At 38.9% G+C, this 14,830-nt stretch overlaps 1 protein-coding gene across 20 annotated transcripts in view; it reads left to right on the top strand.

Annotated features, from left to right (window-relative positions):
• Nucleotides 1-14,720, top strand: part of APBB2 (amyloid beta precursor protein binding family B member 2) — a 192,739-nt gene extending 178,019 nt beyond the window's left edge. For 16 of the 20 annotated variants that reach the window (XM_027686688.1, XM_027686689.1, XM_027686697.1 and 13 more), the window contains 6 exons: nt 3,680-3,794; nt 6,033-6,120; nt 8,314-8,397; nt 8,889-9,004; nt 9,733-9,912; nt 10,492-14,720. In XM_027686688.1, the coding sequence (XP_027542489.1) occupies nt 3,680-3,794; nt 6,033-6,120; nt 8,314-8,397; nt 8,889-9,004; nt 9,733-9,912; nt 10,492-10,659 (751 nt within the window). In that variant the 3' untranslated portion in view covers nt 10,660-14,720. Of the gene's footprint in view, nt 1-1,850; nt 1,954-3,679; nt 3,795-6,032; nt 6,121-8,313; nt 8,398-8,888; nt 9,005-9,732; nt 9,913-10,491 lie in introns of those variants that run through there. The other 4 variants (XM_027686690.1, XM_027686700.1, XM_027686706.1 and 1 more) reach the window with 3 other exon arrangements.
• Nucleotides 14,721-14,830: the final 110 nt, after the last annotated feature.

The raw sequence follows: 14,830 nt of genomic DNA, 5'->3' as shown, positions 1-14,830 counted from the left end.
GCTCATTACTGTTCATGGTGCCCTCCACATTGGTCTCCTTTGATCAGAGAAGTAAATTTAGACTTGAGAGAAAAACTCGAGGCTCAGCAGGCTGCCCCCAGTCTACCTCTCTGCCTTTAAAATGCTGTTGAAAATACTTTTACCAAAGATGTTTCCCACTTATGGGGTATAATTATGAGCTATGTTCCTTTACAACCAAGATCTTTGATCCTAACAAAATTCAGTCTTTTAGTTTAACAGACTTTTAATTCTTTGACTCATTTTTATCTCTGCAGTCCTTTGAGTCCTACCTCCACTGGGAGGTAATGTGCTGACTAAACACATTTAGTATTATCTTACAGATAAGACTGAAAATCCTTGCAGTAGAGCTTGGATCTCAGATAAACTCTGCAGGGTGAGATTTACTGTGACCCCGGTGGTTGTCCAATGTAGTAGGGAGGGATTTGGCAGCACAGTGGAGATGCCCATCCTGATGTGAACTCCCACAGCATGGTAGTTTATTGTGAAAGTTGTGAAGTTGTGGTGTACCAGCGCATTGCCAGAGCTACTGATCAGAGGTTGGACCACAATTTATTGGGCTGTTTCAAATGGATTTTGCTGGCAATGTGTTATGTCCTCTAAGCCCTAATGATTTGCTTTGGTGGCTTTGTCCCACCTTAGCTTTTATTAACAGTAAAATAAGGTTCTAACAGATAGCTGTATGGCTAACAGAAGGAGCAGGTTTTCTTCTGTGAGTGTGCAACTCTTCAAAGGTGCTGGCCTTAAAATTGGAAATCCTGGTATTGTATAGCCTCCTCGGGCTATGCAGATTTCTGTTTAGTCGAACAGGCTTCTGTGCAGTGCAGGCATCTTGGCAAAACAGCACCAGATGCTTTTTCTAGGATCATCTTGTAAAGGGATGCATAAATCACCTGTTTACAAGTCCTTAAAGGAATAGTATTGACTTGACATAAATGGTTGTATATGGTAATAAATAACGATCTAATGGTCTCACAGATGACTTCTGATGTTGTTTTAAGTTAATGTGAACACAGATTTCAGCTGTTATGTCTGCGCTCTGAAAGAACAGACCTTGATCCAATAATAAGGTGTGTGCAGCAGTCTGCTTGTTTATGCTATGTGTCTTTGCTACTCTGAAAGTCATGGTCACTTCCAGCAAGTTTTTCTTGCATAGAAAGTGGGGGGAAGTCTCAATGAAGTTATGGTAGAAAATCCATGTCTGATAAGTGAATGATGTTTTTGCATTGCAGTTAAAATATTTGTTAGGGAAGATATTTGGACTCAAAAATGTGAAGTCTGTAACTTAGGACATTTAAAAGACGGCAGCTAAAGCCAAACACGTAGAAAACAAAAATTCAAAATGCATAGGATGTTTGGAAATTCCTCACAGCTCTCAAACCAGGCAAGGTTTCTTTAGAGCTCAGGATATTTTATGTGGGTCTTTTGTGAGCCTGAGCATTTTTAGAGACCTGCCCTGCAGGTCTTTCAGGAGAAGCACCAATAATGTTGAAAGCTTATTTCAAAAGGCAAAATTCTCAAAGGTTTTTTATGTGGCACTTTCATTTTTTAACCCATAGCTGCTAATTTTTCATAAACCGTAGGTAAGCCATGCTCCCTTTTCTTAGTCTTATTACTAGAGTCCAGCTAGGAGTCTTCAACTTGCTTTTGAAACATTAAGCTAGGAGGAAGCCATTCTAAAACAAGACTTGGCACATGTACGGATGAGCCAAAAGCATCAGCCTTTTTCCAGGAGCAAGACTGCAGCTGGAACTCAGCACCTCTGTGATCTTGCAGCAAAAGGGCGAAAAGGCTCTTGTGGACAAGAGTCTGAGGGTCAGTCTGGAGCTAGGAACCTTAGGGCATCTTCTAATTGACAGCACCTTCCTGGATTATTGCCTTGTGATTTTTCCTGCAGGTCACAAGCAGTTGGGTAAAACACCATCCGTCCACAAGGTGCCTGTATCTTACGTGCTGGAAGGCAGTGTTGCAGTGAAAACCAATGCAGCCTGTGGGCTGCATTCCCTGTGCAGGAAGGGTTCAGGTGGCAACACACTCCACGTGCTGCCCTGCTGCCTCCTGTCTCTGCTGTGCCCTAGTGTGCCATTGCAAGTTGGCATGCAGTGAGATGGAGAGGGGCCTCCATCTTCACTGTGTTTCTGCACTGTTCTGTCATGTGGAATTGCTTCCAAATCTCATCCCTTGATAGTTTTATGTCATTTGGTTTTCTTAAAGTATTGCTCATCAGGCTCCAGGTTGCAAAGCAGTTAGATGGAACAACCACCTGTACCTGTTACTGAGCAGCCCATATGTTTCAAGGGCTCATTAAGGGCAAAATCTAGTGCTGTTCAGTTAGATACGGGTACTGTACTTAACTGCAGGACAGTGTTCATCTCTTGTACAGAGCTGGAAGGCCAGCAATCCATCTGCCACAGTCTCTCTTTCTCCCTAAATAGCTTCGGTATAAAATTCTTCAATTCACTGGGCCTCTCAAATGAATGAAGAAATTGGCCATCCATGCTACATTAAACCCTGCTTGGAATATTTACAGATTTTTATAAACATATACTTTTGTTTATACTAAGCCTGGGGTTTAGGAGTATCCTTTACCATTCTAACTCTTTACCAGTTAGAATCTTGCTGGTAATTATTTATGTGGAAAACAGAAAGGCATTGAAGACTTCAGAGAGAGAGACTTCAGGCATAAGAGGCTGTTGGGAGCTCCAACTTTGCTTGTCTGGTTTAATTGTAGTTAACTACTCAGTATAACTTAGCTAGGAATGAAAAGTCCCAGAGAAATGTGGAGGTAACAGGAGGGTCACAAAGTAGGAGTGGGCTGTGGTTGCTTGGAGGACATGAAAAAGCAGACATGCAAGACCAATGAACATAGAGTCTGGTATAGCAAGGATGGCAACTGGGCAAAGCCAAGCTTCTTCCTGACTCAGCATATACCGCTTCAGCTTTTGCAGAAGAGCTCCAACTCTTAAGAAGCCTGAGAACAAATAAACCTAATTCTGGTACTTCCTTCACCCGTGCTTGAAAGCTATACTGTGCTGTGGTGACTAGCCAGTACAGTACAAAAAATATCTTTTGTAGGGCAGCTTTATTTAACTTTTGAAAAAATAAGGTCAGAAATTTAGGGCAATTAGTGTGAGCAAAGCTCGGCAGGTTCACATCTCCCTTATGCAACCAGATCTCTAATTACTATCTGCATATTTTAAACACTTTATACAGTCCTTTGAAATACAGTTTTTCTCTAACTACAATCTTGTATGCAGTTTCTCATTTTTTTAACAGTTGAGAGCTGCATGTGTTTTCTGTCTTAATTTGTAATTCTCTCCCCATTTCATCTTCAGTAAAATATTTGAGTAAATTTTCCTGTGTATTTACAATTGCATTTGGAATTATGGGTTATAACGTCAGTAAGTTGCATGGTTAGGAAACTGTAATGAACTTTTTAATTATATGGATTGAGCACCAAACTTTATATATATGTTTCATGGGTAGGCAGTTTATTACATTTGTAGATCTGCTTTGTCTAAGGCTGTGTTTTATTCTTTGAGAGCTGAGGCACACACCTGTTAAATTGAAGTAGGACTTGCTGTTTTGGAGATACTACTGATTCTACTGATGTAGTTTGTTTTGCTTGTTTCTAATATGTCAGTTTATTTTGTTTACACAGAGACTTTGCTTATGTGGCAAGAGACAAAGACACGAGAATTCTAAAATGTCATGTGTTTCGATGTGACACACCTGCAAAAGCCATCGCTACAAGTTTACATGAAATCTGCTCAAAGGCAAGTGGATTTAAAATCAGCTGCATTCGTTTGTTTAGAGGTCCCTGAGCCTTATACATACATGTAATCAGCGGTTGTATGCAGTGTTAGTTTAGTTTATATCACTGGCAACAAGAACGATGTAGAGAATTTGTAAAGGAAAGGATGCAAACGGATAGGAATTATGGGAGGGTGAGCATTTAGATTTGAGAAGGATGATATATGCTTTTGATTTGACAAGTGTGTATAGAGACTGAAGGTTTTCTTGAGTAAGAAAGAAGCTGCAGGTTCAAAATGGAAAAAGAACACAGAGCTTCAATGAATAATAAACTGTGATCTTAAACTCCATAAATAAATCAGACCTTGCTTGAATGGTGTTATTCAATGGTATTATCCTGCAGGAGAGACAGAAAATAGTTGCTAACTATATTTAAAAAAAATGATGGAGAAGAGGGGGTGTAAGCTACTGTGGTTATGAATACTAAAGAATCCTAGCTCCTGCTGATCATAGTGCTGTCTGTAATACTGGAGAGGACTGTACTTTTTGGTCATTTTACCTTATAGATTTGGCACCATTTCCTGGTTATTAATTTTGGTTTTCTTGGATGATCTGTTTATGAATGTCCTCTACACTCATTTCATGCAGCAATAGCAAGGCAGCACATTCTTTACAGCAAGCTGTCTGATTGAAAGGCTTTATAAAGAGGAAGTTAAGCCAATCTACTTGAAACTCTTCTTTTACTCTTTTATTGAGCTGTGGTGGATTTGCAACTGCATCCCCCTTTTTAAAAATACTGTGCTTCTTGTTTTGGTTTTCATTAAATTATGGCAGTTTGCAGCACAGGAAGAGTGAGCTGTGGGGACTGATAAGTGTATTAGTATTGTGTAACTTGTCCCTCCTCATAAGTCACAGCTCTTCTAGAAAAGTTATTTAGAAAACCTTCAGGTTCTGAAATTCTGCTGTATGCCTGTAATTTGCTTTTTACATTTTGTCTTCATGTTAGTGAATGGAATCAGTGATGCCAAACCCTCCTCTATAGTCAGTTGTATAGTCTAAAAAATTTTCATTTTTCCAACACCACAGATGTGGTACTGAACTTGTTAGTGATATCTCATGCAAGCAACGTGAGCATTTGCATAGTGTGTGTTACTGGAACCCTCTGGGCAGCACAGTTATGCCTGAGGCAGAAGGTAGCCCAGCAACTGTGCAAAGTCTGGCACGTTTGTCCTGGTTCAGGTGCCAGAGGGAGTAGCAGTAGCAGCACTCAGGTAGATGTTTGGTTTGGCCAAGGAGCTGCAGGCTGTACTTGGTGAAGTACACCAGGGACTGCAGCAGTGGCTGACTGGAGAAGCCTAGACCTGTTGTGTTGTTCCTAGTTCTTCTCCAATTCTCCAATTCACACAGGTGTTTCCAGCAAGTCTAGCAGGAAAAACCATGCTACACAGGCCTAGCGCAGCTGCTTTTATCCAGTAAGGTCAACATCAAATAAATGCTGTGGTAGCTATATGCAGGGATATCAGAAGGGGAGCAGAGCTGTCACACAAGTAACTACGGCATGAAACTTCTGACATTAATTTTGGATAAGAGAACAACAAGAGAACAACTAGACATTTAAGACTATAGCTAATGGAACAGACATAGCGTAAAGAAGCAGATAGCAATGGTTCATATACGAGCTTTGGGAAACCTCTGTTAGCTTCCCTGGATACCTTCTCTGTCATATATTTGTAGGGAATAACCATCCAAAATGGTTATTTTGAAGTAGGTTTGTTTTTTTTTTTTTCTTTTTTGCTACTATTATATATGTTGGGGGAAGAACAGGTTGTATTTTGCATGGGATTTTTAATTCCAGAATAAACATAAAAATGGAGGAAAAAATCATATACAGCAGAAGATAGTTCAGAGAGAAACATAAATAATGAACATTCTTCTCTGTGCATTAAATATTTATATTTCTTGCTATATTACTCCTCCTCCTATCAGCTGCAATTTTACTGTTCATAAAAATGGCTAGAGTTTTTTTCCTCCTCCATCTGCCTTTTATCTAGGCTTGTACACCACTTAAGTTCTTTACGTAGTAAAGGAATGGTGAATAAAGTGGAGGAAAATTAAAGTTGTTATTTAAAAATAATAACCTGCTCAGTCATATGGCTTCTGACTTACTTCAGATTTCAGAAACTAGGATTGTAATATCAGTAAATTTGTAGTTGTTGCTGTACTTTTTTTAAAAAATGCTGTATTATCACTGTCTTCTTCAGATTATGGCTGAACGGAAGAATGCTAAAGCCATGGCTTGCAGCTCATTGCAAGACAGGACAAATGTCACTCTTGATGTTCCTCTGCAAGGTACTGTGTTGCAGCTAGTATCCTCAGGATGGTCCTGTTTTAGATGCATTTTGTTTCTGATGCAGCTTTGGATGAAAATGGAGCATGTTGGGTGGAGAGCAAGCCTGTCTTTTAATTAATGTATCTGACTGTAACCTGTTCCTGTTTTACTTTAAATATTTTTACTTGTTATGTTGACAGTAATGGACCTCTACTCAATTATGTCAACTTGTGCATTTCCTCTTTTATTTTGAAGTGCAAGTGTTGCAAATCCAGTCTTACTTTTTGGGGGATATTTGGACATAATGTCCTTTTCAAATCAAAATACCTCCTGACTTGAGACTGCACCAGTTGGCCAAATCCTCCTGTTACAACCTGCCCCAGAAGGCAAGGGTAACCCAGATTCTTTTTAAAAGTTCCCTTGGGGTGGATTAGAGTGAAACAAAACTGAGCGATCGGTGTTTGTAAATGTATATGTGTAGGGTTTATTTTAGAACAGTTTGGTTGCAAAGGAAAACATGTATGTAGCCATTTTGATTGGTATTATATACAGTACTGTAGCAATATAAAAGCATAAAAATAACACAATGTATAAGGAAAGGTAAGAGAAAGAAAGGATAAAAGTAGAAAGATATATAGTCACCACCCGTTGGATCCAGTGATGAGAGTTGGTAGTTGCAATTTCAATGTCTGTTGGCTGAAGTGACAGTCACAGACTTGTGGAACTGATGGTCTTGATCCAGTGGGGGCAGCCCACAAAACTCAAAGATTTCATGACTTATATACTCTTGGGTTCAGGGGGGAACGCTTAATACTGCCTGTAGACTGGGGAGTTTTACACTTGATGATGTAAAACTGGATCGCAGGACATTTAATGAGTCTTTGACACCTTCTAAGATGTTACAGCTGCCTGTTAGGTCAGCACAGTTGACTCCATTATGGCCCATCAGCAGAGATACCTCCAGGCCATGTGTGACTGTCTCAGTGCTTCTCCAGAGGGGAGTTATCACAGCTGAGTCATTTGTGTAAGGAAAAAGAAACGTTACCCTGCCTCACAGGGCTTGCCTCTTTCCTTATCTTGTTTAACACCCAGCTTGTAGCCTGAGGTGTCAGGTGTGCACACGTTCAGCACCTGGGCAGCCACTCTGCACATTGTTATCAAAGCACCCTGCTGGTTGTTGGAGCCCTTGGCATTAACAGTCCAGTCTCTCAAGGGAGTGGGAGACTGGAGTGGGAGAGTGCCAATGAGTCTGTGGGCTGTGGCCTCCTCCCGGCCTTGTTTACTTCACCTTAAACCTGAGGTGATTAGACAATAGCACCACATTTATCTTACCTCAGGTTCCAGTTAGGAGGCTTAACTCACAGTCCAGTTCTCTGAAATCCAGGAGGCATATTCGGTGGGGATTGAGCTTTAATGATCTTAACAATGTTCTAAGCCATTAATCATTTCAGTCTCTCACACTTAAAACCAGAATATACTTCAGTTAATCACTTGGATTCAGAGGAGCCGTAGGAGTACTCCTCCTAGGTTTCAGCATCTATTTTAGAAATTTCTGAGGCAAGGAGTGTAAGTGGGTTTTTGTCCAGCTGAAGGGTCTTCTGCACACTCTAATACATTGTAGAAGGAAGTTGCCTTTTTGTGCCTTTATTAGTCATACCTTAGTAGTTGCTATTTTGAAAGTATTCCAGGAGAACAAACATACTTTGTGTTAGCTTTATAGGACATTATGTGCTTCTAGATCCACCAGTTTGTACTGAATATCTTACTCCTAATCCATACATCAACTTGTGTAATGGTCTGTGTAATGTGTAGTGTTCAGAGTAGTATTGATTACTTGGAGACTGTATTTAGCATATTAGCAAGGATGGTATTAAAAGCAGATTCCAGATTTCACATAGTTATTTTATTGAAACTTAGGTCTGTATGTCTCAAAAATCCATTCATCTATATTTTCTGGTTTTTAATATGCCAGCAATATAATCTGACCTTATTCTTAGCGTACACCAAACATCAGCTGATGAAAATTTATTCCTAATTCCTTTCGAAATTATTGAGGCTTGTTCTTGTTAGAAGAAGTAAAAATCTGTTTTAATCGATACAATACCTTCAGAGTGCAATTACTGAGTAAACTGTTCTATGTTATTGATGAAGTAAAAGTGGTTTTTCCTGCTGTGAATGCTGATTAACAGAAATTGACTTTTGTTCCCATGCAGTAGATTTCCCAACACCAAAGACAGAACTGGTACAGAAGTTCCACGTCCAGTACCTGGGCATGCTACCTGTAGCTAAACCTGTAGGTATGTAACACTTAAGTGTCTTCCAAAGTACCTTGCATAAGCTCTGAAAGCTGCACTCTGGCTAGCCTAGGGTAAATGCATGGTTTTTGAAGGGTAGCAACTCTTGTGTTTCAGCCATACGAATCAGGCATGAAGACATCAAATATTCAGGGCATCATATGAACATGTGTTTTTTGGGAGCTGCCAAGAAGGTGAAGTTTCTTTCTACAGCTTCCTCTGAATATAAGCTCTGCTACTAATGAGAAGGGCCCTAGAGAACTGAAACGATGCAGCAGCTAAACAAGATGCTGTCCTGGTTTTTATAAGCCAGAGACACCTGTTTTGGTTTTGCATATGAAGAAATACAACTTCACAATACTTCCTTCCATTATCAAAATAATTTTAATAAGGAGCCCAGAACAATCTGTTTTCTGTACTACAGTGTGAAGATAAAAAGTTTTGTTATTGTTAACATATTTTATTTTTCATTATTGCATTTTCTTCTCTTTTAGGAATGGACACTCTGAATAGTGCCATTGAGAGTCTAATAGCTTCCTCTAGCAAAGATGACTGGATGGCAGTTACCATGAATGTTGCTGATGCTACTGTCACAGTAATCAATGAAAGAGTAAGGCAGACTGTCTTGTTTAAAACACATTTAACATGAGTGTTGAAAACCAGGAACGCAGAAATGTTAGTAGAGTTAATTTACACTGGAATTCATTTGCTTATTTTGCATTTTGTTTCTTTCCAGAATCTGCAGAGGCTCTTACTGCTTGTATCAGCTTCAGCTTTCTTTACCATTCCAAGCATGTTCTCAGAAATAAAAAGTATTCATAATTCAGTTTCTAGGAATTTGGAGCCTAAAATGTTGTAGGTTAAGCCCGAAGTAACAATCCTAAATTCCAAACTGGTTTTACTTTATTCTTGGTATGAAAGCCAAGAGTAGTATTTAAATCTGTGTTACAGAGGAAAATGTAGAGCATTTTCCATAGAGATTAATACAGTGAAACTTTTGAAGAAAATCTTTTATGTATGTCTTTTGATGAGATACTAAACCAGCATCTCTATAGCATACCAGTGATAGGGGAGCATATTTTGGAGTCATTATAGGCATGTTGTTTTGTTTCTTCACAAAACAAGCAGTTTGTGAAATGCACAACATGCTCTGTGCTAATGCTCAAAGCCTTGGTTTTCCAGTGACAGCCCAGAAGGAGATCCAGCCCAGGCCTGAGCACGCTGGGCATATGCAGATAAATCAGGAATTACAATACTATTTCAGTGTATCCTCCTATTAATCAAAATTGGAAGTTGCACAGAATATCCAAGAGTAATGGTCATTTGTTTCATTACCAGAATGAAGAGGAAGTCATGGTGGAGTGTCGTGTGCGGTTCCTGTCCTTCATGGGAGTAGGCAAAGACATTCACACATTCGCCTTCATTATGGATACAGGAAACCAGCATTTTGAGTGCCACGTTTTTTGGTGCGAACCAAATGCAGGCAATGTATCAGAAGCTGTTCAGGCTGCTTGTATGGTAAGTGACCTTCTTCAAAGGCATCTAATAGCACTTAGATTTTTCACTGTCTCCATAAATAATCATCTTTCCAAATTTTCAATTATATTAATTTCAAGGAAGAAAATGAAAGAACAGATTAAAATAGGAATTGGTATTATGATATATTTAATCAATTAAAATCCAAACATTTAAAGTTTGAAATGCCAGTTTAGTGAATAATGCCCCTTTAATCATCCTCCCTCTTAACCTTTCCAATGTCTCTGTAAGTTAGAAATCTTTTCTTTCACTACACAATTGTTATACAATCCAGTGGCAATATAGTGAAAATAATCCTTGTTCCAAAGTAGCTGAACCCAGAAAACTTATTTTTCAGTTTTCAGATGTCTGTTTATATGATGTAGTATCTGTTGTGTGCTAATGAAGTTTCTGCCCACACACTGACAGACCAATGTCCCGTTAACTTGAGCTAAGCTTTCTGTCACAGCCAAAACAGAGATTTGGCTATATTTAATGAGAAAGTACTAAAAGTGTATTTGAAATGCTCTGTAAAATTATTGGATAGAGTATTGATTGCAGAATGGTTTTGCTTTGTTGCAGTTACGGTATCAGAAGTGCTTAGTAGCCAGACCTCCTTCACAGAAAGTTCGACCGCCCCCACCTCCTGCAGACTCCATGACTAGAAGAGTTACAACTAATGTAAAAAGAGGAGTGTTGTCTCTCATTGACACTTTGAAACAGAAACGTCCGGTCACTGAGATGCCATAGCTGCACAAGAGAGAAGATTCTCCTAACATTTAACTGAAGATAACAGTAGCTACACTAAGGAAAATGAACTGACGATATCTGGCCTTCCATTTCAATTGCTGATGCTTTGTCTTCAGAGAATTTACCCTTATCAAAACAATATTAGACAAGCATGTTCTCTCGTTCTTGCCGCCATCGTCTGATATGAAAAGAAGCATGAATAATTTTTTTGCTGTCAGTGAGTTACATCATGGGCAATGGAAGGTTTGTTTGATTGTAAATACATGAACATTACCTAAACTCACACAAAAAAAGAATATGGCCATGTCCCTCCCAGTGAACTCATGCTAAAGTCTGTGGAGTGAATGATGCCCAAGTTAAAATTTCACCTTCTTGAGCTGGATTTGTCACAAACCAATCTTAAATCCTACAGCATTTTGCTGTGTTTTCAACACTGGAATGGGTACCAAGTATTAGCTACCATTGAATTACTGTAGATTAAATAACAAGTTTTGTTTTTTACAGAACTACACCTGTTAGTTTTAAATTGTTTGTCAGCCTTGGTCTAGCAACCACTTTAACATCTCCCTGACATGCTTTGGAATCATGGTGTAATTATTTCATCTTTTGGTTACACATTGTGGTCTTAGAGAAGAATCGTGTTTAAAACCAAATCAATGATGAATAATCCAGAAATGTTTTTAGTAATTGAGTTGCAGGGTGATCAACTGAAGCTTTTCAGCTTTAAACATACAAATGAAACTGTTGGCTGTTAAATTTATTCTCCTAAGTCTGTCATTTATTCATCAGAAATACCATTTGTTTCATGCAGGGCTCAAAACAATCAGGACTAAGTAAGAAATAATGATTTTATTGTCTTAAAACTGTTATAGAGGCTAAACTATTCCATAGTTTTTCCATTCAAGTGTTTGATGAAATGTTCAATTCCGTGTCTGGTTGCACAATTCCCCCTTCCCCTAGAGTTTGCTGCTGAATACTTAGCATGCCAGAAAAAGAACAATTATGTTTCTTGTTATTTACGAAATTCCATGAAATTATTTTACTTTTAATGCTCTTGTAACAAAATTAGAAGAGAGTTGTTTTCTAACAGGGTAGTGCTTCAGATGATACAATGTGATTTCAATGCTTTTGCTCCAAAGGCTTCATCTGATTGCTTTCATTGACACACCTGTAGACCCTCACAAATCAGCCCAGCATTGACCTCAAAATTGTACCTCAGGCTAATTTTGAAATGCAGTTATGCATCTTCAGTCTTTCCCTTGGCCGTCTTCTGTCTAGACCTGCAGATTGGTACACACTTTGGACATGGAACATTAAAAGTATTTTTAACTACTAATAAAAATGTTTTGCCTCCATTTATAGATAAGTTCCAAACCGTAAGTGTCTCCCAAGTCTGCAAATCTGGTCATACTGCAAAGATAAAGGAACATTGTCAATGTTATTCTTACAATAACTCTTTTTTATTTTACTATGCAAGAGACTGTTACAAACAAACTATTTTCTTTTTCATTTCCTTGTTTAAAGAAATTAGTGACAACACCTGGGCAAAGTAACTCAGGAACACAACAGAAAAGAATGACTATTCCAGAAATGTCTGCATTGAAAAATGCAGAAATATCATTAAACTAAACTCAGCATGATGTATGAGCAAATGTCAGGTGAAGGCTAGCTATGCAACTATGGTAATTATATTTAGCTCTCTAGAATACCCTCTGAAGAGCTGATCCTCCACCCATCTGAGATCTCTTCATGATGGAGATTCTGCACCTCAGGCACTGAAACAATTGTTTCCCCTCTCAAGGCTCACATTCTTGCCATCTCCTTTGCACCAGCTCTATTGCTTGTACAGCTGGAAAAGAAGCTGCTTGTGCTGAGTGTGCAGGGAGAGCTGGAGGTGAGGGGATGCAAACAACTCCCCTCCCCCTAAGCAGTACCAGTGGTTTAACCGAGTACAAAGCCAGATCACAAAGCATGAGCATGGCAGCTTGCACACCTGCTTCTATAGTTTCTAGTATTGATCCCAGTCACCTCTGGTAGGGGCAGTGTAAAAACTCACTTCCTATCAGAGAACCACAGAACTGCTTGGGTTGGAAAAGACCTTAAAGATCATCTGGTTCCAACCCCCCTGCCATGGGCAAAGACACCTTCCACTAGACTGGGTTGCTGAGCCCCACCCATCCTGGCCTTGAGCACTTCCAGGGATGACTGCCCTCAAAATGGGGTGGCTAACACTGTACCTTTAGGTATATTTGTGAAGTTAAGAGATAAAAAGTTTCCTTTTTTGGCATTGTGCCAGTGATTCAAATTTTATTTTAAATTACTTTGACAGTGTCTTTTTAAAGTTCCAGCTGGGAACAGCATGATTTGGGATTTGCAACTGTTGTACAGCAGTGAAATAATTTTAAGCAGTATAATTAAATTTCATCATTGCACCTCTACAGTGCTGATTCTCCCCAGGAACGATCTGGACTCTAACTAAACCAACACTTAGTGAGCAGCAGTGTGAAGTTCTGCACCGGTGTTGTCAAGATTATGAACATCTGGTTAGTTTTCAGTAGTAATGTGTGCAATTGCAGGAAGGGCTGAGAAGATAGAAGGGTATTTGAAAAGCTGTACTTCACTCACCAATGTTTGTTTTAAGAGGTTTGTGTCTGTTAACAAAATGTTGTTGATTTTGCAAGTATTTAAGTAGTGTGCTTAATGGTCTGACTATATGTGGCCTTTTTGCTTCAGTAGATCTCCTTATTCTCCAAAAGTTTTAATATACATCCAGGTGTTTGCAGAGTTGGAGCCTAATATTGCAAAGCCCATTATCTTTTGTTAAACAATATATTCAGATGCTCTTTTTACCATGGCCAAAAAAGTACGTATGGGGTGTGTGTGTTTGAGCAACTGCCACTGTTCTAGTTGATGTTATAGCGACCCTTCAGTTATCTATGCATTTTTTATAATACCTAGTGATTCTGTAGACTGGCAGCCATGTTCACTATGCCTTGTATGTCTGATGCCATATTCTAACTTAACCTGTTAAATACAGCTTAAAATATTTTTATTTTATTTATTCTATTTTTACTGAAATATCCTGCATTATTATGTTGATGTATTGTCTTTACCGGACGTGCTCTTGTAACATTCTCCACTCTGTATACTATAGGTTGCCTAAAAAAGGCAGGCTTTGTAATTATTTGTAGTCACATTTTTATTGAAGTCTGTAGAAAAATCATGTAAAGCAAAGCTAATTTCTTCATTTTTTCAATGCAAGTACTAAGTTAGAGGTAAGTATCACGTGTCAGTCAGTCATGTCATTAACACACTCCCTTGCAGAAGCAAGGAAATTTATTGTCAGTCAATGACTAAAAGATAAAAGCCTTTCTTCTGAAATCTGCAGTGCTGGCTGAAGGTTTTATTTAAGCCACTTACTGTTTCATTGGAAGAGGAGCAAGGGGGGCTGTGAGAGATGTAAGGCCACACAGGCCACCTTACAGGGTTGTTAAATGGGAATAATGAAAATTGCATGGAAGGGCATAGAATCCATTCACAGTAAAACGAGGTTTTAGTGATATACTTCCTGTGCAGAGTCACATGTATCTACAGAAGTAATATCCCCTTTTGAGACAGAGGAACAAAAACTGTGTAGTATCTAATAGCTTAATCAGTTCTGTGTCACTGAGAGTTCTACATCTCTTTCCTTTTAAATGTATCAAGCATTTCATAGATCATTTACCTAGAGATCTAAACCTGTTAGTATATCACCCATGGAAAAGAGAACTTTCTCATTTCAACAGCAAGTATGGCCTCAGCATTTCAGCATTACCATCGACCACATTACTCCTTTCTTGGGCAGGTTAATTAATACATTGCTACAACTTGTACGTACGGTCAGCCAAAGCAGGTTTGTTTAACAGCAGTAAGAAAGAATGAAACACATCCACTGTTTATTAGCAGAGCCTAGTCTTACATAAAGCACCTGACTGACACAGAAAAGGACAATTTTCCCTGCTGTTGGCCACTTCTCCACATTTAAATGTAATCTGTTCTGAGAATAAATTTAGCTGCATAAAGTGATTGTCTCAACTGTTACTGCTCCATGAAACTGGGAAATTATTTTTTTGTTCCAAATGGTGACTGAGGGACGGGAAAAACATAGTGGTGGGTTTAGAGGCAATAGCAG

The sequence above is a fragment of the Neopelma chrysocephalum genome, unplaced genomic scaffold, assembly GCF_003984885.1.
Source record: "Neopelma chrysocephalum unplaced genomic scaffold, ASM398488v2 Primary Assembly neopelma1_71, whole genome shotgun sequence".
In the NCBI taxonomy this organism is placed as follows: domain Eukaryota; kingdom Metazoa; phylum Chordata; class Aves; order Passeriformes; family Pipridae; genus Neopelma; species Neopelma chrysocephalum.
The sequence above is the reverse complement of the archived record's forward strand: the minus strand, read 5'-3'. Positions and strand labels throughout refer to the sequence as shown.